This window comes from Zootoca vivipara, chromosome 9, assembly GCF_963506605.1.
Source record: "Zootoca vivipara chromosome 9, rZooViv1.1, whole genome shotgun sequence".
NCBI classification, from domain to species: domain Eukaryota; kingdom Metazoa; phylum Chordata; class Lepidosauria; order Squamata; family Lacertidae; genus Zootoca; species Zootoca vivipara.
In genome coordinates, this window is record NC_083284.1 from 22,704,551 (window position 1) to 22,729,600 (window position 25,050).

Here is a 25,050-nt window from a genome sequence, read left to right on the forward strand (position 1 = left end):
TTTTTTACTCTTCCTTTATATCACTCACTACATGTAAAATTGCAGCATGTACATTATTGTGCCATAAGCCAGCCAATATGGACCAGCAGGCACAAAATTGGTTCATTATCAGTATATTATTATTATTATTATTATTATTATTATTATTATTATTAAATTTATATACTGCCCCTCAGGGCGGTTCACAGAATAAAACCAAAATATAAAACCACAAATATTATGGGTGTATGAAATAGCTGCTACAGAACCTCTCACCAATCTCTGAATGGCTGAATGCAGCTCCTTGACCTGACCAAATCTGAACTGAATAGATTCAAACTTCATAATTCCTGCTACAGTCTCCCGTTGGAAGTTCTATATTTGAGACCCCCATGTTGCTGCTAAACGTCAAGCCCTCTTAAAGTAGGTGCTTGCTCCTGCTTGAGTTCCTCCCCGCTCCCCCCTTTTGTTCCCACTGTGCATTACTGTTATGTACTGAGCTGAATCATAGAACAATAGGATCCAGAATCAGCAGTCTGATTGGTCTGCAGGAGCCACCCAATCCAACTCCAGGTGGAAGTGAATCTGCAACCTGATTGGCCTGCAGGAGCAGCCAATCAGGCTGCTGACAGAAGTCAATCCACAAACTGATTGGCCCACAGGTGTGGCCCTGAAGTAGCCAATCACGCAAAGCCCATTGTGTAAATAATGTATATAAGCAGATGGTTTTGGGAAAAGGGCATTCTTCTCTTCTTCTCCTTGATGACTACGAGCTGAATAAAGAGCATGAAATTCACTCTCGACTCCAAGTATATTTCAATTACTCACAGAGTCTACTTTATGGGGGGGATGCGGAGAGAAACACTCGTATATAAAACTATTGCAGTTTTGTCTCTTGCCATTTCGGAGCAGGTACAGACGTGAACAGCCTGCCCAGCATGGATGGTAAATTTGTTTTAGTTGAAGCGAGGGGAAAGAAGCATTGATTCTCGACCTCCTGAACATGAGAATCCAAAATTGCTCAGCGTTGCCATTAATGCTCTTTCCACTGTGAAACCTGAAAGGAGCAGAGTAGCTGCTCATTCGGGGGCCAACATAAAGGAAGCTAAAATGACTTTTCTGAATTTCCTCTCTCCGCAGTTATAATTGGACACCCCGAGGTATTCAGTTCTCAGTCACAATGATCGCCACTCACCTCTGTCATTTTAGATCACCGAACTGACAGCCCAGGCAAATTTTGAATTGATTTGTTATCAGGTGGTCGATAAAGAAAATGTAATTACGGCCTGCCAACTCCTATCTGCATCAATAAGAAATGGGGAATCGTGCTTCCAAAAAGAGAGCAAAAGTGGCCTTGCTGACTTGGCAGTGGAAAAAGTGAGGTGGCAAATTAGTTCGTCCTGACTTCTAATGATGCCACCTATCGTCCCGCTTTGGCTTGCGTGGAAGTCGAGTTCACCAGAATTACGTTCTTGCTGGCAAAGCACTAACTCAGTAAAAACAGTACTCATTCTCATCTGGGATGAGGTTTAATGGAAAGAGAGTTGCCTACGGCACAGAATAGCCATTCATTTGGTGCCTAGTCATTTGAAGCTAACTGTAAAAAGAAAGATATAGAACAAAACATCCCATTGTGAACCACACACACACACACACACACACAACCCTACCAACAATCCCTGAGCCTTCCTCCTAAGTGAAGTGCCCTAATTGATGCCTTCCAGATACCAAAAAGATGTTTAAGATCTCTTTGGCAGCTCAACGGGACAACTCAACCAGGGGATTTCAACAACAAATATCCAACTCAAGCTGCTTTTTAGACTGTAAGCACATGTGCAATCAAAGGATCTTTGAAACCACAGATTTATGTGTGGTCAAAGCAATTTATGAGGAGGACTTTAAGCTTGGTTTGTGGAAGAATAATGAATTATTCCAAACGTCACAAGAAAAAGTGTAAGAAACAGTAACAATGAAAAACTCAACCACAACATCTTATTTACACGCTGCCCATCTGACTGGGTTGGCCCAGCTAGTCTGGGCGGCTTCCAACAAACTATAAAACCACAGTAAAACAACAAACATTAAAAACTTCCATATACATATATATATTCAATAGAGATATTGAAGTGTATTTATTTTCTGAAGTGTACATCACTCTTAGAAGGATGTGGGCCTCTGTACTCACATTGGGCAGTATCCAGGGTTAGTAATACTCTGAGTAAATCCATTGACGGTCCATAGATTTCAAAGGGTCTAACTTGAACTGTGACTCACATTAGATTATCACCCATTGTGAGTTGATTCCATAGAAAGTACCTGACTGGCCAATTCAAAAATCTGTATAAGCAGCAAATGGTACAGTCCTCCCTGGACTGTACAATCTCAAAATGCCAAATGGGAAACCACATTAATTCAAACAAGATAGATCTAAACCACCCTTCCTACAGGAAGGGCAGTATAGCCCAGGGTGGGTCACAATAAGAGGCTACAACAATATGCAATGACATGATCCGAACCGCAAAACCAAACCATCCTCCTGGCAAACTGGGAACATCCCCTCCCTAGTGCAGTTTAGGGCATTCAACACCTTTCGTAGAATCATAGAGTTGGAAGAGACCACAAGGGCCATCCAGTCCAACCCCCTGCCAAGCAGGAAACACCATCAAAGCATTCTTGACATATGGCTCTCAAGCCTCTGCTTAAAGACCTCCAAAGAAGGAGACTCCACCACATTCCTTGGTAGCAAATTCCACTGCCGAACAGCTCTTACTGTTAGGAAGTTCTTCCTAAAGTTTAGGTGGAATCTTCTTTCTTGTAGTTTGAATCCATTGCTCCGTGTCTGCTTCTCTGGAGCAGCAGAAAACAACCTTTCTCCCTCCTCTGTATGACATCCTTTTATATATTTGAACATGGCTATCATATCACCCCTTAACTTTCTCTGCCTAAGCCGTTCCTCATAAGGCATCGTTTCCAGGCCTTTCCTCAGAAGTGTTTCTTTTTCTTTGAGGAAAAATACCGTAAGCGGCTCACGCAAATGTCAACCACCATAAGCTTTAATAATAAAGATAACTGTAACAAAAATAACGTAATGAGAGAAACTCAATACAACAATATGAGGAAAGTCTGAGGCAAGAAACAAGGAGAGACAAGTTTCTTAACTGAAACTTAATGGAACACCCTGAAGGGAGGAGATAATTCCAGGGCGTCCACACAAGCCCCGCCCACCAGATACCAAACGTTCCACTGATCAAATCAGGCCCCAGTGTTTTTCTTACAAGGTCCAGCCGTTAGGATACAGTCCAGAGTCAAACCTGAAGCACAGTCCCTCGAGGTCCACCAGCCTCCAAGCCAAGGTCCATCAACGTGGGCAGACACAGCACTTCAGCTCTGCTTCCCTTTGTGCTTTGCCTGCTGATTGCAGCATCTGTACTTGATGAGGCAGGCGACCCTCACCTGCTCCAGCTGAGGAATCAAACCGTCCTTCCAGAGCTAGCGAGCCCCACCTGGCCAGCTAGGGAGCTGGGCTGTGGGTCCTTGCCTGCCTCAGACTCCCAGAGCACCTCTCCCGCTGCTCTCTATGCCTCAGAGCCCACTGTGTTCATGCAGACAGGGGCTCCTCTGGCTCTGGGTCCAGCTGGCAATTCTTCCTGGGATGTAAATTAGATTGGTGTAATGTATCAGGAGTAAATAGGGCAGTTGCTAGTGCCCATCTCTCCACTTCTACTTGGCACTTCTATGAAGCTTTGAACTATCATCTACAGGTAGTTTATCTACACAGATCCTGTGGATGGAAGGGAAATGTCATTAACACACAGGCTGGCAGTAATTCCTGGTCTCTTTGAGAACTGTGCATTTCCTGAGTTCGGATCATTCTTTGGTTACTTATGGGCAGGGGTTGGGGAGAGAGGTGATGTTCTTACACATCATCAAGGGCACAGCTCGGTCCTGTATACCTGAAGGAGCGTCTCCACCCCCATCATTCAGCCCGGACACTGAGATCCAGCACCGAGGGCCTTCTGGCGGTTCCCTCATTGCGAGAAGTGAGGTTACAGGGAGCCAGGCAGAGGGCCTTCTCAATAGTGTAACGCCCTCCCAGCAGATGTCAAGGCAATAAGCAACTATTTTACTATTAGAAGACAACTGAAGGTGGCCCTGTTTAGGGAAGTTTTTAATGTTTGATGCTGTGCTGTTTTTAATATTCGGGTGGAAGCCGCCCAGAGTGGCTGGGGAAACCCAGCCAGATGGGCGGGGTATAAATTATTATTATTATTATTATTATTATTATTATTATTATTATTATTGCCCAGGAACAAGCCAATCTCCCCAAGTGAGTGGTTTCCTGCATGCATGTTCCAGACTCAAAAACCAGCAGCAACACCTCTGCTGAATTCAGTCACTGCCAGTCAGTGTAGACCAGCCTTCCCAATTTTGGGTCTCTAAATGTTGCTAGACTACAGTTCCCATCAACCCTGACGGGGCTGATGGGAGTTGTAGTTGGGAAACTCTGGTGTGGACAATACCGAGCCACATAGACCAATGGTCTCACTCAGCAGACGGTAGTTTCATATGTGAACTAAAGCAAACACTCCCATAGTTGCATGCAGATAAGACATCCCATAACATAACTGAACTGTGAGTCCAGTGTAACCTCCAGTTATCCTAGAGTTAAACAGTGGCCATTGACAGATGTTCAGAACTCCAGGTCAACCCACACATCACAAGACATCTTATGGTACACCACAGTTCTTTCTTGGGCAATTCCTCAAGTCTACTTCATTTCATTACTCACCGTTCTACAGATCAATGCCAGCGAGTTGTTCTTTCTACCCTTTTCTGTCTTGTTTAGATGGTTGAGCCTGTAAATAACTGGCGTGTACAGAACACTGGCTGTAGAGGCGTCCGGCTGACTTTATTGTTGATTTAATGTAGAACACATTCCACTGACTTCGGTCAGGACCACCCAAGTATTGGTGGTCAATGAAGCCCTTCTTAGAGTATTTATTAGGTGCATACTGACCTAAGCTGAACCACAAATCTTTATAAGAACTTACTTTTCAACTCCAGGCTACGTAAACAAAATCAAAGTCAATTGTGCAGTCAAGAATGCACAATTTTGTTTGCATTAACTAAGAAAAGATATCTGATAGTCCATATGTAGCTCTGCTGTGGCACATCAATTCCAATGGAAATATTTAAGAACATGCCCAACACTTTCAAATCAGTGGTTTTAAAATGCTTTTGACTGGAGTGTGCCCTTTACTTCGAACATATTTATATACTGAGCTCAAGGTGGGGTACATGGCTCCCCATTTTTACCCTCAGAACAACCCTGCGAGGTAGGGTCAGGCTGAGAGACAGTGACTGGCTCAAATTCAGCCAGTGAGCTTCAGGGTTCGATTCCTTACTCAACCATGGCCTCCACGGTCCAAGTCCAACACTCTATTACGCCACACTCGTTCTTTTTCACCCTTGTAGCTAAAAATTCACAAGGATTAAAAACACATTTTTATGCCATATTTGAAACGAAACTAAAATTTTAATTGTAGACAACTCCCTGTTTGCGTGTGGGGAGGGGTACGTTCCGGGTCACTGCGCACTTGCATGAAATCGGAAACCCATTGAAAAAGACTGAAAATACCCCGTTCTGCCCTGCCCCCATCCCACTCTTTTAGGGACATCTTTATGACATTTTCGGGTCACTTCTGGGTTCGGCGCTGTGCGCGTAATTGCGCACAAATAGGTCACGCCTAAAACAGGAGTAAAGGTAAAGGTAAAGGGGCCCCTGACCATCAGGTCCAGTCGTGTCCGATTCTGGGGTTGCGGCACTCATCTCGCTCTATAGGCCGAGGGAGCCGGCGTTTGTCCGCAGACAGCTTCCGGGTCATGTGGCCAGCATGACAAAGCTGCTTCTGGCGAACCAGAGCAGCACCCGGAAACGCTGTTTACCTTCCCGCCGGAGCGATCTCTATTTATCTACTTGTACTTTGATGTGCTTTCGAACTGCTAGGTGGGCAGGAGCTGGGACCGAGCAACGGGAGCTCACCCCGTTGCAGGGATTCGAACCGCCAACCTTCTGATCAGCAAGCCCTAGACCTTGTGGTTTAACCCACAGCGCCACCTGGGTCCCTGGAGTTGCCTGTACTAAAGTGCAAAATTTGTGACAGGGCTGTTTCAGAGTTACTTATGCCAGCACATTTGGGTACAACTGCTTTGAGGGGGGTCATGGATGGTGAACAATGGCTCGGAGAAGGCGATAGTCCTAACTGCTCTGTCTAAAAAACAAAATAAAAGTGGAGCAAGGCGGAAAAGACAATCTGCTTTGTAAAGCACACATAGGGGGGTTGCAGTTATTACCTAATGGTAGACCTGGTTAAAAGTGTATTTTAGGTAACAATCTAAATTTTTACGCGCGCACACACACAATACCACAAAGAGAATGTAAAATCACTGCTTTTATTTACATGATAGAAATTTGCACAGCACATGTAGACTCGTATCTTTAGAATCCATTTGGTGATATTTTCTCTTGCATGTTTTAAAAAAAATATGTGTGTGTGAAAGAGAGAGAAAATGAATGTGTGTAAAGAAGATAGATAGATGGCACAGACTGACTTCAGGGAACGCTCATGATCACTGCCTGAGAAAATGCCACTTATCAACTAAAAGAAAAAAAAACAGAACAAATATTATTCATTACTAGGCTGTTCATTAAAAGGACAGAATACTCAAACGCAGACCACTGCTGTCTGTGTATGAATCAATATATAATTATTTGTTCAGTTTATAAATTGCTTGCTGCAGAAAGTTTCTCTAAGCAACTCAGAAAATGTTAAGAACATAAAGCACAACATCAGGAACAAGCATAAAGGGGCAGGGAAACAGACATGTTTTTAATTTCTAGCAGAAGCCCCCCCCCTCCAAGTTTGTGCCAACCTGATCTCACAGTCATGCTAAATATTTATGTTTAACAGATGTCCAGCAGTTAGCAATGTTTACAAGTAGCAAGAAGGAGCAAAGACGCTGATATAATGATATATGTTAAGTTGCATAAATACAATATATTTTGAATTTCCTTTAAGAAGAATTCCAGTTCTAGAGGTGGTGTGCAAACATCTCATGCCATCATTCCAGAGTTTCGGGGGGGGGGATACCCTACTTGCTCAGGTCACAGAAAATAGGACCACAGGACACAATTTCACAATCATATTGTTTTCAACTAGAACAAAACTGTATGTGACATTGAACAAGGGTTGTAAATTTTCACATGCGTGGCTGATAGGCAGGCTTCAGCTGTGGGATGAAGAAGCCTGGATAAATGGGTCTTACCTTCTTTGGAAACAGGATAGTTTTCTGCAGGGGATGGAACCTACAGAAAGAACAGTCAGTTGTATTTATTTACTTTGCATCACCAACGTGCAAAGCGAGATGTCTCTAATCCAACAAGCTTATAAATCAAAAATTCGACACTAGGGGAAACTAGGGAAGGGGAGACAGCGGTCGACAAAAGGAGAACTTGCAATTATTTAAGTTACATACACTTAGGGTTAACTGCAAAACTTGGAGGCTGAGCTGAAGGGTTCATGCACACACAAAAAGGGGCTGACTTTGAGTAGGGATTTTAAAAAGAAACAAGCTTACATTTCATTTACTAAAAAGGCTGCACTGAAAGGCACCATACTTTTAAAGCACATTTAAAGCATGTGCTATACATTCTGAACATGCACTACTAAGCATTCTGCTGTAATCAAAAGTGGGGGAAGACGAGTCTCCGAAAGCTTGGATTAGATTCTTCATAGAAAACAGAAGCTTCCTTGTACGAGCTGCATCTGTACAACTGCCATGACTCAGTTTACAAAATGGGCACTTTAGCGCATTAATAGTTAAAAATCAGCTGGCTAAATAGCTGGGAACACTCCTGGGGGCAGCGGAAAACTCTCGACGTAACTGATGCAATCATTGCAGCTGGCAAAGCCCGTTTATAAACAGATCAGAACGCGAGGCTTCGTTTTTAGGATAAAAGCAGGCTCTGATATTTTTAGCTCCTCTGCTTAAGTTTTTGTGTTCTTAAAAAAGAAAATGGAAACATGTGGATGGTCCGAAAATAATCTTTTAAATAATTCTCTCTTTCTAACACACACACACACACACACTTTATCTTTTCCTGCAAGATACACTGAATTACACAAGGCAATAAAGTATGCTCTTTGTGATTAAGAGTACAGTATACTGCTGCTAGTCAATGAGCTTTACACTAAGTGCTAGTACCGCATGGCAACAGGGCAAATCAAAGCCAGCACACAGAGTAAGCGAGATACAAATGGTCCACCTTGCTATTATTCAGTATTAGCGAGATAGAAAATCCAGCATTATGGAGCTTTCAGAGAAATAAGTAAAGAGAGAAATACATTCACTGCATTGAGAAGACTGGTAATAGAATTACTCAGATTGAGAAATGGCAAAGAAAACAGTACTTAAAGCTGCAAAATATTTTTACCCCTTGCCACCTAGATTCCTGGTCCCCCGTTCGCTCCATCACACACAAACACTCTACCTGTGTTCTCCATTTAATTTTCAAGCCAGGTCTTTCCTTTGTTTTACACCTCGCGGCACGTTTGGAAATTTTATGCTTCAATTAATGACATACATTTAAGAATCGGGATGTTAAAAAAATTCCCTTACAGACTGCACAAGAGCTTGGACTTCCTCTCCGTTGCAGCAATACGGACTGGACTCCAGCAGGGTGTTGGTGCTGAAAACAGAACAGAATTACCAACAACTGGGTCAAGTGCTATGTCAGAAAATGTGAACAGGAAGGAACATAAGAAGCTGGTGTGTACTCAGAGCAGTTTAACAATTAAACCCGCTTCCTAGGGAACTCTGGGAATTGTGAGAGGAATAGGAGCCTCCTAACAACTCTCAGCACTCTTAACAAACTACAGTTCCCAGCATTCTTTGGGGAAAGCCATGACTGTTAAAAGCATCATCATAGTGCTTTAAACGTCTGGTGCAGATGAGGCCCTAGAATGAGCAAAGTCAAGAAACGCAATATATCCTCAAGCAAAAGCCAAGGTTTCCCCCTTTTTTGTGTGTGAGCAAAATTACAAGTGGGAGATTACAGGCCAATTTATTTTTGAGCCGTTACTACGGTTTAATTACTGAATAATCTGCGGGGCTCATGCGGTTGTGACTTAATTATTTTATTTAAGTGAAATTGCCAACAAAGGCGGTACGCAGAAGTGATCTTCAGGAAGAGAAAGGCAACCACCGTAATAAAAGCCACCCATGTCAATTGAGCATTAATTCACACTGGATTTCAACAGATCAGTGTGTCAAGTGAATGCTTACCATTTTATGGCGCCTCCATCAGCCTTTTTGTGAAGCAAAGCCTTCCAATACTCATGAGTGGACTGAATGATTTCAAAAGCAAATGCCTGTTTTTTAAAACAAATGACAATGAGGTGTGATTCCACCCCCTCTTTAAAATCAATGTTACATTGTATGATTTGCAAAACAAAACAGGAACTCAAAAAACACTTAAGACTACAGGGTGAACAAGAGCTTGGAATGTCCCAATACATTTGCTAAGCCACTTCCATTCTAAAAATAAGAAGCTGTAACTTCCCCCAATTCAGACCAAACATTGTGGAAACTTCCAAAAAAGCCCCCACTGATCTGCTCCCAAAAAAGTAGGGGGGGGGACACACACCAGGAATGAGAAGGTGCATTTCGTAAGAATGGAATGGCCTGAGCACAGCTATGTTTCATGCAGGCCATGGGAATGAAGCCATATTTGGGGGAAGACTAACCCCTCTTAGCATTCCCAGAACCGTTTTGAGAAGCCTCTCCAAGCCAGAGTGAAAGAATTCAGTTCATGCCTTGGCTCTGCTCTAGGCAAAGCTTTTCAGCAGATGCTTAATATTTTAAACGCCAGCTGTTTTGGCAACGGCCCTCCCTGGACCTCAGTAAAACAGTTGGAAAGTGTCTAATTAAGGTCAGTCTGAGAATATAACTGAGACTTGGGAGTTTCCCCCAACCTCAAAGAGGGAGAACGCTGCAGACCGTCAATGAGCTTACAACAATGCACTTTGGGAAAGGGGAAGCTTTCAAACGACCATGCAATTATTTGGAAGTTGCAGGCACTGGGAAGACAAGGTGGGTTTTCTTCCAAAACATCCTAAGTTACAGCAGCAGAATTGTCTACAAGACTAACTGGACCCATTTCTTGTTGCTGTCATCACAACCTTTCGAAATCTTTATAACCCTGACAACTGCTGACCACAACAAGCCAATGGCCCATTTATTTCAGCATCCTGTTCTCACAGTGGCCACCCTGGGGCTTGTGGGAAAGCCACATGGAGGATTCGAGCACAAGAGCCCTCTCTCCTCCTGTGGCTTCCAGAAACTGGTACTCAGAAGCACTGCTTCCTCCAACTGTGGAGGCCATCATGGCTAGAGGCCATCTTCTCCAAGAATTTGTGTCCTCCTCTAAGATAGCGGCCATCACTGTCTCCTGTGGGAGCAAGTTCAATAGTTTAAAGAAGTCCTTTCTTTTTATCTGCCCCAAATCTTCCAGCTATCAGCTTCACTGAATGTCCCCAAGCTCAAGGATTATGAAAGAGGCGGGAAAGCCTTCTCCACGTTCTCCATGCCACCTCTATTATGTTCCTTGCCTTGCTTGCCTTTCCCCCTAAACTAAAAAGTATCAAATGCTGTAAAATTTCCTCAAAGGTGAGTTGTTCCATCCCTTTGACCTACACTCCTGCATATGAACACAAATACAAAGACATTTCCGCACATGCACATAGCCTTCCCATCACCACCAATGGATCTGTTGAAAAAGGCAGGGTTTGAACCCTCCCCACACTCCAGCACTGGAGAGGAAGAAAACACCGTCTTGTACTCTTACAGAACGAGATCAGAGACGAAAGATCACTCAGAACGTTCTTCAGAGATCCTCCATAGGAAGATAAAGAGCTCTTTTATAATGATAATAATAAAAAGCACCCTCAACAAGACAGACAGGGAGATTTATTATCTGGCAAAACGGAGTGATAAAACTGGAGAGAGGGGAAGGGCTGGAGGGTCACTTCTTGTGGCTTGGCGGGCTAGATTTGGCCCACACCCTGTGTGTTAACTACTTCTGCTTTAGTCCAGCTAAAATCAATTGGGCACATCAGCACAGACTAACAAATGTTAGAGAGGCCCAGGCCCTGCAGATGTTGATGGACTGCCTTTGTCATCCCTGACCCGTGGCAATGGGGAGCTTGAGTCCAACAACACCTAGATCCCCATCCCTGATTTGAAGACAAAAGAAAAACACGTGCTGCAATATAAACTATGCAGGGATCTGCAATGAGCCCCACTCTTAATTCCTACAGGGTCCTATCAGGGCTCCCCAAAACCTAACTCATCCATTTCTCTCCTTCAATTCATAACTTCACAGAAGTGTTGCCAGAGAGAAAATTGGGCTGGGCAGAGTGGCCAGGCCAGTGGTTTAGTAGGCTACAATTCAGCTGCACCAAAGTCAGAGGTTTCTACACAATCCATTTCTCTCTGTCCCCCACAACCAGGAAAGCAAGAGGCATCATCACACTGCAAGGCCACATTCCAGACAGCCAAAGTCACTTGAGGGTGGTGAAGGAGGCGTGACTTGGGGGCAGTCCTGAGGGTTGGTCAGAGGGACTTGGAGGGCCGGAGGTTCCCCAGCAGCATTTTCAGAGTCCAACATGAATTGCTAGTATTGGGGAGACTTTTACTAAACTCTCATCCAAATATTGAGTTTGGAGACTACATGGTGAGGCTCAATGCTTCTTGTTCCATAGCTGAGCATGGAACTATAAAGGTGAAATATCAGGTGTACATTTTTAACACAAATAAAAGTTTACTTTATTTGGAGATTCCCACCCTTTTTTGCATGAGATTCCAGAACTCTTCCAAAAGTTTTATTCCACAGAGTACAATTCCAATGAGAACCATTAGCAAATCTGTCGTCTTTCACAAGGAAGTACCTCACCTTGTCTTTAAATGTGCCATTAAAAGCAAACTGATTTTCTGGTTTCCCGTCAGGAACTTTATATAATCTGAACCAGTCAACTGTAGCTTCAAGATAACCTGGCTTGAACTTCCGGACATCATCAATATCTGCATAGGGTTAGAAAAACAGGTGTTTATACTTATGCACAAAATAGCGCTATATCCCAATTTGCCCCAACTCCATAGGGTCTAAAATCTCCCAATGTTCGCATGGGTAGACTGAGGAGCAGATTTGGGCACCCTCTGCATGGGCTTCAGAAATATACCCACTCCCGAACAATCCCCCATCCTGCTCTCCGCTGTGCCCAATACTCATAAGGCACTGTGAACTATTGACCCTTAGTTCCAGCTTATCAGCGAGCGGTACTGAGGATACTTGCCTTGCCCTGGGCACTAGTAACCTACGCTATGCTACTGAGCAGCAGGGAGCTAAGACTGACACACAAACAAAACTCCCTGGCAAGCCTAAAAGTGTCTCCAAGGTGAATAATGGACTCTCTTCCTCCATAGTGAGGAGGTACCATCACTCAACGGCAGAGCACACAGGAGATTCAAGGTTCCTGATACAAAGTCAAACCACTGGCTCATCTTGCTCAGTATCATCTACAATGGATGGCAGCAGCTCTCCAGGGTTCCAGACCAGGATCTCTCCCAACCCTATCTGGAGAGACCAGGACCTTTTGCATGCGAAGCATGTCCTATACCACTGAGACACTGCTCTTCTCTGGCATCACCAGTTAAAGGATAGTGAAGAACAGGGAGAGGGGTGTTCTGGGTGTTTTTGGGCTCCTTCCCCACCCCCTCAGCCCCAGCGAGATCTTGGAGAGCTGGTGTCAGTCAAAACAGACAACGCTGGGCTAGTTGGATCACTAATGTGAATTGGCGCATGTTTCTGATGAACACATGGAAGCAGCCTTGAGCAACTGAATGCCGGTTCCCAACTCTACCGGGACTGGCACCAAGAGAAGCAATTTGTACATAACTACTGTGTGTGTGTGTGTGTGTGTGTGTGTGTGTCCCCACATGAGTGTGTGGGCATTTTCCCTCTCCCTTTTTCTTTCTCTAGCAAAGCTAACACACCCAATTTGCAGCACGCATTCAGGGGGAAAAAGCCTGTGGGAAGAGGACATATGTTTTTAATGACATCTTCTAAACATTTACAGGAAGCACCACTTCAGACCATATAAAGGCATTTGCAATGTTTTGCAGTGGGGGGGGGGGGGGAAGCTCACACACGTTTCATGCTGCTCAATATTGAATGTTTATTCAAATTCGCTCCAAAGCATTCATAAATCTTCCTTGTTGCTCAACGTGTTGAAACACTATCTGTGGAGGACCAATACAGTACGCAAAGGTTCTGGTTTTGCACCTGAAAAAATCCCTGAGAACTGAACACTAACGGCAATAATATAGGTCCCAGAGCAGGTTACAACATGAAAGCACAGCTTAAAACAGGCATCCCCAAACTTCGGCCCTCCAGATGTTTTGGACTACAATTCCCATATTCCCCGACCACTGGTCCTGTTAGCTAGGGATCAAGAGTGTTGTAGGCCAAAACATCTGGAGGGCCGCAGTTTGGGGATGCCTGGTTTAAAACAACTTGCGAACACAAAACCAGGTGGGTTCTAACAATATACACACCTCAAGTGTCTAAAAGCCAGGGTAAAGCGGTGTATCTTTAGAATTCACAAGATGTACAGTGAAGGTGCCAGACACACCTCCGAGGGAGTTCCACAATTTGGGGCTGCCATTCAGAAGGCCCTCTCCCATTCCCCAGGCCTCCAAAGGTACAGGAACTATCAAGATGGTCCTTCGAGAGGGCCTTTCAGACAGGCCTAAGTCGTTTAGGGCTTTAAACACTTAACAAGAGCATCTTGAAATGGGACCAAAATAAACTTGCAACCAGTGTAGTTGTTTTAAAATAAGGGTTATGTGATAGAAACCCAACAAATCTTCCTGCTGCATTCTGGACCCATTGACATTCCCTCGTCATCTTCAAGGAAAACCCCACATAGACAGCATTGCAATAATCCAGAGCATGACAAGTCATCCCTGTCCATAAAATGTCGTAACTGATGGACCAACTGGAGTCCCTTAAAAACTTGGAGGAAGTTGCTTTCAGGTTGAAAATAATAAAGATACGTATTCCCCCCAAAATGGCAGCTGTTAATATTGCGATTATCACAGTACGTACTTTAAGCGTTTCATTTCCCTCCAATTTCACTGTTTACAATTCTCACCTGCATCCACACGTAGCTCAGGTTGACGCTTCATGCATCTGAAGAAGTGGACTCTAGTCCATGATAACTTATGCCATAATAAATTATCTTACTCTTTAAGGTACCAAACATCAACATAGTAACTAGAACGGTGGGTATTATATATACTGGAAAGAGTCACGCCATTAAAAGATTGGTTAGGAATTCTATGTCACGGATTCAAATGCTTTCACACGTCACAAAGCAACTCAGATCTAACAAACACAAACTCAAGCCAATTTTTAACCTCTTTAGCTACGATGGCTTTGACCCCAAACACTACAAATTGTAGCTCGGTGGGCAAGCTGAGAAAGTTCTGCTTGCAATCTTCAGTGCTCTATAGAGCCTCACAACTCTCAAGGTTCCTAACAATGACAGTGAAAACACAGGATGTTTGTAGATTAGATGCAATGGGTGATTTAACAGGGAGGTTAAAAATGCTTACTATGAATCTTCTGTGATTCTGGGTCATCCACACTGAGAACAAGGACCTTCCAGTCAGTTTCTCCTTCATCAATAAGACCAAGAACTCCAAGGACCTTCACCGGAACCACCTCACCGAGCGTTCGAACCTTAAAAGCACAGAAGAAGAGCTTCTGAATTAGAAGAGTACTGCAAAGAAGAAAGACTCCACGATTGTGTGTTTTTTTTTAGCTGCATCGGAGTTTCTTTCCTAGGTATGTTAATTTTCCAGCCTGCTTCTACCACATCACTGGTATTGTTTCACCTCCCAAGGTCTCAGCATCGCTCCCTCTAATAGCAAATTCAAGTGCCAACAATACTAAAGCTAAAATGGGGTTGAGAGAGGTATTAGGGTGCTGAAGGAACCCCAAGGTTTGCAGGAGTGCAAACAAACAAACACCACCTATTCATTGCAGATGCTTAGTGGAAACAGAGCGTAAAGCATCATCTGGAATGGAAAAATGGAAAACCGGAGGGATGAAGGAAAATGTCTTGCTGGACTTCTTTGTGCTTTTACAGCTAGCTTATACAGGTAGCAAGCTGGCTAGAACCCTGTATAGGTAAAAGGAAACGCTGTGATATTTGGTTGCAGGTACCACAGGGACGCAGGTGGCGCTGTGGGTTAAACCACAGAGCCTAGGGCTTGCTGATCAGAAGGTCGGCGGTTCAAATCCCTGTGATGGGGTGAGCTCCCGTTGCTCGGTCCCAGCTCCTGCCAACCTAGCAGTTCAAAAGCACCTCAAAGTGCTAGTAGATAAATAGGGTCCGCTCCAAGCCGTTTCCGTGTGCTGCTCTGGTTCACCAGAAGCGGCTTTGTCATGCTGGCCACGTGACCTGGAAGCTGTACATCAGCTCCCTCAGCCAATAATGCGAGATGAGCGCTGCAACCCCAGAGTCGGTCACGACTGGACCTAATGGTCAGGGGTCCCTTTACCTTTAACTTACCACAGAGCTAAACTAAGGTTTTGATCCCTATCTCCCAGTTGGACTGCTGCAGCCTACTCTCCTACTTCATAATAGAAAATAAACAGTTGAAACAGTAGATTAAAATCTAGAGCAAATAGTTAACACAGACCTGGGAACCAATTTCGCAGACGTCAATGGGATCGTTGTCACCACAGCATCCTGTGCTATCATCTTTGTGATTGGGATCTTCCCAGGTCTGTTGAAAGCATGGAAAGATCTTAAATTTAAGCTCTGGTGATCAACATTTGCCTTATTCCTGGTCCATACAGGTTACAAAGATTCCAGAAATAAAGAGCCATGCTTCTTGTGTGGACTAGGTTTAAGAGTGGCTATCATTTCCCTTGAGATCATGGCATATGGGTGTCACCAACAAATAATACAGGGGAACCTGTGGCCCTCCAGATGATGTATGGCTCCAAGTGTCAGGTATGGTAGGAGTTTGAGTCCAACAATTTCTGGGGGTGAGGGGCACATGTTACAGGGTGTTTGGCTAGGGTAGAGATCTGGGTCAAATCTTCACTCTGCTGTAGAAAAGTAACAACCCGCTCTTATAAGGAATTGTGAAGCTATAATCAGGATGGGTGTGTGTGTTTTGACATAAAGTCCTGGGCAAAAATATAATGAATGAAATATCAGTGCGAAGGAACAGATCCATATAACGCACAGATCCATATAACAGCAGTTGTCCCACCTCCACTTTGATGCTATTCACCATCTGCCCAAAGTTTTGAATATAACATAAATGCATTGTGCAGAAAAAAACCCTGGGCATTAGCCTGGTTCACACATGACATTAAGCCATGGTACACGTTAACCATTATTAAGGATAACCATAGTTAACAGAGTATAGTTAAAACTGAAACATCTGGCAGACAATGATTTAAATCTTGGTTTATTGGGTTCACCCATTAAAGGAGGAAAAGCCAGGAAACTCGCTCTTTGTTGTGGGTCTATAGCTTTGGGGACATGACAACTCCTTAACCGTAATTGAGGAGGAGGTCCAGTCTCACACAAAATGCCAAGATGAGGATAATGTTACCTAAGTTTTATAAATCGGCTACAAACGTTGGTTAATGGGCAACCTTTAACCAGAGTCGATAAACCATAGTTAAGCTACTGGACTGGGTTCACACATGATGCTAAGCCATGATTTAGTAAACCATAGTTTAGTAGTATGATAGTCTCTTAATCTGAAGAATTGCGAGTTTAAGGCCCATGTTGGGCAAAAGACTCTTTCACTAATGACCCTTGTGGCCCCTTCCAACTCTACAATTCTGCATGAACCAGACCACTATGAGCCTGCATGACTATATTCCCAGAAACACATACATTCTGCTTTTAAATACAGATACTTCTCAAAACTAATGGCAAATATTGTTGCATAACATCTCCCCAGCCCTCTAGCCAATGCACAAGCCTCCTGAACACCTTTGTTTTCCATGCAACCACTTTGCATTCATAAAAAATTATAAGACTTATGACTAGACTTTGCTGAGACGACAGAAAACTTTCACAGAGAGAGAGAGGGGAAAAACCACAATACCTGAGGGAAGGCACCGTAATTCCAAATATAGCCCTTATGGGGAAAGATATTTGCTACGTATCGCAGCTTGCCCTGCTTTACATCTTGCTTAATGGGATTCAATGGCTCCTTTGTGGCAATCTGGAACATGTTGCAAAATGGAGAGGAGAGATTTGGGAGGGGAGGGGAAAGGAGGGTTACTGTAAAATGATTCAACTGGTTATCCCCATAGAGTACAACACAACAAAGCGTCAAGCTTTATATATTTGCCCCATCTCCCAAAGTGAGGGAAACAGTACATTGAACATATTTATGGTGATAAAAATATTGGGGTGGGTTAGGGAATTCCCTTGACATGCCAGGCCAAATGATATTAAGTGCATCTTTCCATTTAAGGGATGCTTTATTCAAAATGCTGTTTAGGGTGTGTTCAAGCCAATTGACAACTTATATATCTTATACTCTCCTCAATCCTTTTCGGGACCTGAAGATGCACTGCCACAAACTTTTGCCAAGTTCCAATTGTATTACTTTTTTGCAAGCTGCTGTCCATGGTTACCTCCATTTTAGCATTCGTCCAGCGAGGCACTTCTACAACCATGTTAAGTACAACCTTAACAGAAGAAGAAAAAGTGGGTGGGAAGGAACAACTAAGAAATTAATGGAAAACAGACACAAATATACAGAGAATGAGCACAGAGCAACCATGGTTATTATCATACTCTTCAGGGTCAAAGGAAACACAGTGCTAGCTCTCTGCGGGAAATGGCTGGCCAGCTGGGAGCCAGCCTTAAGACTTCATGCTTGCTCATCACAGTCCCTTCCTAAACACGGTTAGAGCGGCCCATTGGCCAATATGGCCCACCTTCAAACAAAGACCACATTCACACCATACAATATTACAATACCACTTCAAGCAGTCATAGCTTCCCCCAAAGAATTCTGGGAGGTGAAACTCGGAAAATTAGAATATCATCAAAAAGTGCATTTATTTCAGTAATGCAACTTAAAAGGTGAAACCAATATATGAGATAGATGCATGACATGCAAAGCAAGTTATGTCAAGCCTTTATTTGTTGTAATTGTAATTATTTGTCGTTAGGCGGGTCAATTGTAAATGGAATGTCATTTATGAAATGTATTCACGATGTTAATTTTTGTATTATTGTAACTATTTGTTTTCTTACTGTGGAATTTCCAAAAGAAAGCATTTGTAAAAATTAAAAGAAAAAGAAAAAATAATAAGTTGCATTACTGAAATAAATGCACTTTTTGACGATCTAATTTCCCGAGTTTCACCTTTAATAAGTTAACGGTGCTGTGAGTTGCTGCAAACCCACAATTTCCCTTATAGAGTTCTCAAGAGTTCCCTGTAAAGAGGCATTGTTTGTTGAACCACTCTGTGAGGGGAATAGGCCTGCTAACAACTCTCAGCACACTTAAACTGCAGCTCCCATAATTCTAGGGGTGGGGGGTGGGGGGGAGAGAAGCCATGACTGTTTAAAGTGGTATCTTAGTGCTTTAAATGCATGGTGTGGATGTGGAATCAGGCTAGCTGAATAAGGTGATGGGGTCAGTGAGGGAGTCAAGTTGACTGTACCATTACAGGCCATGGTGCGTGTGTGGCTGTGTCCATGTGTGCTGTTTCTGAACGCTCTTCCACCTAAAAACTATGCATAAACTAGAAAGCTAGCACACAAGGGGAAAAGATGGCTCCTCTTCATTCTGAAATGTGCTTCCTACAGAAATTTACCAGGCCCTCTCTGTCAAATTTGTAAAAATAGCTATGAGGTGGCTTTGTGGTACAGCCTTGCACCAGCCATTTTGCCTACAGCGATGAGTTTCTTTGCATGGATCTACTTTTTCAATCATGAAGGACCATTCCAAGATTCAGATTCCCCCGTGTTAAGTAGGACTGCCCATGAATTGACGACACTTTTCTGGAGCTTCATTCTGCAGCACGAACACGCCCGGCTACAAACATGTGGGCAAAGCTCTAATATAATAAGCAGGGCCTAGCAACCAGGCGATCAAGAACTAATGGATTAATTTGCCATGCTGGTCATCTAGTTCATCATCACAGGCGTGGGCAGAGATGCTCAGCTGGTCACATCACTGGTGTTAATGGTATGTAGAGAGGGAGGGGGAAAGTGCTGTGAGATGCTGGTGAGGTGCAAACATACCAGCAGAAGCAGCAGGCTGGCTTTCCCAGTGTGTCTGTACCGCATGACCCTCGCAGCTGCCTCTCCCCCTCTACCTCTCCACAAACAGCCATGACACTACCAACCAGAGGTATAAATCTATGCAATCATCAAAATTGCTGTACAGTGGTGCCTCGCAAGACGAATTTAATTCGTTCCATGAGTCAATTCGTCTTGCGAAAAAGTCGTCTTGCGAATCACGGTTTCCCATAGGAATGCATTGAAATTTCTTTTTTTGCCCATAGGAACGCATTAATTAAATTTCAATGCATTCCTATGGGAAACTGTGATTCGCAAGATGAATTTTTCGCAAAACGAATTCGTCTTGCGAGTCACCATCAGATCGCAAGACGCATTCGTCTTGAGAAAAATTCGTCTTGCAAGGCATTCGTCTTGCGAGGTACCACTGTATTTGACCAAGCAGTTTCTTCCACTGATGCCCCATGAAAGCAACTCAGATCTGCCGGTCACTTTCATCATATAAGGCAGTCTTCATGGTCTATGGCTGCTGTTTGCCAGATGTAAACATCCCCTAAAATTAAACAATTTCTTAGTTTACACCACACTCTGTCTATAGATGTTTCACAGGGCCCATAGAAATACTGATAACCAAGGTACTACCTAAAACTATAGCTATCTTCCAAAAAAATATTGCTAGATGCAGGAGGATTTACTTTAAAAAAAAAGTTGCCCACTTAAAAGAGACACAAAAAGGGTGAGGACTTTCAAGTGATGACATTTGTATCTTGAAACATTTGTCTACTGAAATATGAATTAAATTCCATCTGGAGTGGTGGCAATGACAAATACAGGCTTTGCTGAAATATATGAATATTTAATTGAGACCATATAGTGGATACAAGACAAGAAGTGTAGCAAAATCCTCTTATTGATGCCCAGAATTATTGCACCCTAATTTTCCTCAACCCTGGCTTGAAGGCAAGGAACTGAACACATCAGACAACTGCCTTTAGTTTTTAAGAGGCCCCCCACATTTCTCCTTCCCCTGCTAAACTAGGTACAGCAAATAATCTCAATAAAGGGCTCTGTGATCATACCTCACTTTCACTGTTCTTTGATCTCTTTGCAGGAATCTCCTTATCCTGTACAGGAAAATATAAAAATCAGTGTGAATACACAAGGCTAACTCGTAAGGAGACAAGTTTAAAAAATGGTGCCAAGTGATAAAGTGGGTTGACTGAACACTATCGAATGCAGGTGTCAAGCTCAGCAGCAGAGTGTTCAAAAATATTATGAGTTTGCTGGCTAATTGCTGTGAATAGGTCTGTCACTGTGACTTTGCTAACTACATTCAACACCTTCCTCCCCCCAAAAAGTTATTTAAAGGTTGTGGATATTTGTTGAATGAGCAACTCATCTACAGTAGGAGTGGGGAACCAGCAGGGCCGGCCCTACGGCCAGGCTGGGTGGCGCAGGGCACCACGGCGCTGGCCCGCCAGGAGGGCGCCGCGAGCTGCGCCCGCCCGCTGGCCGGCCGGTCCGCTGGAGGGATCCGTCGCTCCACGGCGCCAGGGGCGCTTAAGACGGCCCTAGGAACCAGCATCCCAAATGCATCCCTCTAGGCCTCTCAATCTGATGACTTCTGCTTGCACGAACCTTGAGAATTTTTGCCTAACTGGAATGCATCCTGGGGTTCCCCATCCCTGAGATGTGTTGATCTTTGAATTTGCAATTATTTGTAACCATGAGGATTGCTATAGAACACACTATCCTGGTCTCTTCTTGTAAAAAATAAAATGCTATATAAAAAAAGAAAGAATGGATCGGCAGACTGTCCTATCTTCCAGAATAGGAAATCCTCATTACTGCAATTCTTGCAAATAATTCTAGACTTGGTGCTTCTTTGACTACTTCTGTCCCAAAACAGAAAATACATTCTCAAAAACACATAACACAGTTAAGGCGTAACGAATTTGTGTATTGAATATTCACTTTTGCTTCTCACATTTAAAATACATCAGATGACCACGAGGAAGAGGATTTTAGTAACAAGTGGACCACACAAGTTAGCCCAAAGCAGGCCCTGACAGATCACTGCAATTAACGAGGTCTCCTGACCTCCATCTACCAGTGCAAGACCACAACTCAAATGTCACTGATAATTTCAGAATTGATGATATGTGGGTGAAATCAAAATTTGGCTGAAATGATTTTTTTCTCCTGACAATAAAAAGTTATGACTATAAAACTAGTTAAGTTAATAGTGAGAGACTCATTCTTACCTTAAAAGATCTCAACTTCCAGCAATTTCAACAAATAAAGAGTGTTACATGTGTTAATTACCTCATTTGATCCAGCAAACAGAGGAATGTCATGGAATGGGGAAATGTATTTTCCCTTTGAATTCTCTACAAGATTAAACAAAACGTTATAAGCACATACACAAATGCAGTGTATACAATTGCTTGCATCTTTATTGGTAAAAAAAACCTAGTTTGTAGTTATTCAGCTAAAAACTCCGCTTGCTCAGCTAAAATCCTGGCAATACAATTTTAACCACCTCCTCTTCAAAGCACAAATAATTCACATTATTGTGGCAGAGAACTAGTTTTCAGCTTGCTTTAAAAGCTGGGTTGCTTTCCTGCTCTACAATCAGTAAGCAATAATATACATTCAAGCATACCTAGAACATTGCCTCCTCTCCCACCTCAACACCATGATTTTCAGATCTAAGAAACCAATGATAAAAAACCCAATTAATTCAATTAACTTTCTAGATAATAGGGTAGCAGATCCTAGCAACCAGTGTACCTGAAGGAACATCTCCACCTCCATCGCTCTGCCCGGACACTGAGGTCCAGTGCCGAGGGCCTTCTGGCGGTTCCCTCACCGCAAGAAGCAAAGCTACAGGGAACCAGGCAGAGGGACTTCTCGGTAGTGGCACCTGCCCTGTGGAACGCCCTCCCACCAGATGTCAAAAAAAAACCTACCAGACTTTTAGAGGACATCTGAAGGCAGCCCTGTTTAGGGAAGCTTTTAATCTTTAAGAAATTAGTGTATTTTAATATTTCTGTTGGAAGCCGCCCAGCGTGGCTGGGGAAACCCAGCCAGAAGGGCGGGGTATAAATAATAAATTATTATTTATTATTATTAGTGTTAGAACTTGCCAACATTTCACCATTTGATGGATCATTCCTTACAAACAGTGAGTAAATCACAAAGATCTGTACCGCTAACGTGCTATAGGAAGTTACAGGTAGGTAGCCATGTTGGTCTGCCGTAGCAGAAACAAAATAGAAAAATTTCCTTCCAGTAGCACCTTAGAGACAAACTAAGTTTGTCATTGGTATGAGCTTTCGTGTGCACGCAAACGTCTTCAGATACGAAGGAAGGTGCTATAGAAAGGTGTTGCTGCAGTGATTTACCTGCTCTGTGTGCCTATGCAGATTCATTTCATCAGATGGTGGAGGAGATTTATGGTACACATAAATGTATGAAGTTACCTTCATGGGAGGCTAGTCACTAGGTCAACACTGGGGCAGTGCCCTGTCAGTATTTTTACTGCTGCATTGTTTGCGAGTCTATAGTACCTCTGCAAGCGAGGAGGTACTATAATGGAGATGCCAGTGGTTGAATGTGGGACTCTCTGCACGCAACTCATGCACTCCAGCACTATGGCCCCCCATGGGACTTTTAAACCAGGAGGGCTGCTGTACATCTGCTCTGCAAATGCAGCAACACTTACCGGGCACACTTTGCAAGGATGAGAAAAGTGAGCATTCAAAGTGTGTCTTTGTTGGATCAGGCCAATGGCCCATCTACGGTAGCAGAGTATCCTATTCTCAGTGACCAACCAGACACCTGTGGGGAACCGGCAAGCAGGACCAGAGCACAAGAGCTTCCTGCAATTCCCAACAACTGATACTCCGAAGCTTACTGTCTCCGACTGCGGAAGCAGAGCAGGGCCAACATGGCTAGTAGCCAAATGGCCTTATCCTCCAATACACCCTTGTAGGATGCTACAAGTGACCGTGGCTCTACACTACCTGCACCCCTGTATGTAATATGTTTGCTATTTGCGCTTTGTAGGGTTATCGGTTGTTCAGATCCACAGTTACGAAGAGAGTTCCCTGTCGCTGTGGCATGCGAAAAGTGATTGTAAGAGCAAGACAGGCTACGCACCCAAATTCTGAATTAGGTTTTGTTTTTCGTAATTTAATGATAACGTAAAGCTTGAGCCTCGCCATGGCAGATTCCAGTTGGCACCCGAACATGAATCACTGCCCCCTCCCCCACCCGCACAGCAGACATTTCGATACGAAGCTTCAGCAACCACATTCTCCAAATTGACTCACTACTAGGAAACGCAACAGTGGACTAGATTAACCTCTGATCTGATCCAGCAAAGGATCTTAAATTATAACCAGTCGGCACCGGGAAAGGATTCCTTTCCTAAACGCCGCTCTAGGACGCCCGGTAACTCATTACGCGTTTAGAACTACTGTACAATCAGAAGGGAAGGGGGCGGAACCACCCTGTATTATTATTATTATTGTTGTTGTTGTTGTTGTTGTTGTTGTTGTTGTTGTTGTTGTTGTTATTAAATTGCTCTTAAATTCCACCCATCAGAGAAGGGAGGGAGAGGGGCGGGCGTTCGCTAGGCGCTGAAGCCCCGCCCTAGAACGCCATGTAACAAAGATCAAACCAAGCGAATCTGCCGGCAGCGTTCCATAGAACGCCGGCGCGTTCGAAGGAAGCGTCACCGCTGCTGCCCACGCGGGTCCTGCCGAGCGACTACTTACTAAAGTAAAGGCGGAAATCGGGCGAGTGGAGCTGCCCCCGCTGCTCCGTGCCGTACTGAGCCATGAGGCCGCCGTGCGAGCGGCAGATCAGCAACCACGGCTGCAGAAGCCGCGCCGGCGTCCCTCTCCTGCACGAAGAGCGGTGGCGCTGAACCGCCCAAGGCAGCCACAGCAGCCGACCCAAGCCAGCCCCCGCACGCATGCTTCGTGCTTTCCGCTTCTCCGCGCAGTTCCTCTCGCGGCGCAGCGGGTGGAGCTTGGAGCATGCTCAGCAAACGGCCTTGAAGTCGCAGCCCGGCCGGTTTTGCCAGCAGCCCGGTTTTACCTCTCGGTTAATTAGTAGGAAACGGGCAGCGAGCCAGAAACCGGGAATGGGGCTTGTGGGTAGTCCCGCGGGGGCGTGAAACCCGCAAGGCGGGGATCTGGTTTATCAGCCTAGCCCGAAGGAGGGCAAAACCCGTCCCTTCCCCGTAGCTCTACAGTTCCAGTACTGGAGTTCGGAGGGAACCAGGAGTTCGGAGGGAATTTACTTCCGAGTAAACATGCAGAGAGACGGGGTGCTGCAGTCCTAAGCACGTTTACCTAGGAGGAAGTCCCCGGTAACAGTACTATTTAATTAGTGCAAAACTTAACGTTAGATCGGGTTGCACTGTGCTCTGTTTCTGCATTTCCCGAGTATGAGCAACCTCAGTAAATAGCAAAATGAGTTGAAAACAAACAAACAAAACCTATTCGCAGATACAGCCGCGGCAAGATTAAAACACAGAGTTGTATCCACTTCCGATACAATAATACAGTGGTACCTTCCGAATGTACAGTAAATTGTTTTCAGTGGGCTTACTCCGAGGAAAGTGTGCAAAGGATTG

The 25,050-nt window shown here is 44.1% G+C and overlaps 1 protein-coding gene across 1 annotated transcript; it reads right to left on the bottom strand.

Annotated features, from left to right (window-relative positions):
• Positions 1 to 6,418: 6,418 nt before the first annotated feature.
• Positions 6,419 to 24,514, bottom strand: PPA2 (inorganic pyrophosphatase 2). The gene is made up of 12 exons (XM_035113438.2): positions 24,185 to 24,514; positions 21,726 to 21,790; positions 20,480 to 20,524; positions 17,780 to 17,833; positions 17,242 to 17,361; positions 15,808 to 15,894; positions 14,716 to 14,842; positions 11,993 to 12,120; positions 9,325 to 9,410; positions 8,659 to 8,728; positions 7,306 to 7,345; positions 6,419 to 6,638 (listed from the first exon to the last, which is right to left on the bottom strand). Exons 1-12 carry the CDS (start codon positions 24,384 to 24,386, stop codon positions 6,610 to 6,612), a joined length of 1,053 nt encoding a protein of 350 aa, XP_034969329.1. The 5' UTR covers positions 24,387 to 24,514; the 3' UTR covers positions 6,419 to 6,609.
• Positions 24,515 to 25,050: the final 536 nt, after the last annotated feature.

Coding starts and splice junctions, on each gene's coding strand:
- PPA2 (XM_035113438.2), bottom strand. CDS start 24,386: ATGCGTGCGGGGGCTGGCTTGGGTCGGCTGCTGTGGCTGCCTTGGGCG. Junction 21,791..24,184: donor CGATTTCCGCCTTTACTTTA/GTAAGTAGTCGC, acceptor TTAATCTTGTAG/AGAATTCAAAGGGAAAATAC. Junction 14,843..15,807: donor TCTGCGAAATTGGTTCCCAG/GTCTGTGTTAAC, acceptor TGTGCTTTTAAG/GTTCGAACGCTCGGTGAGGT.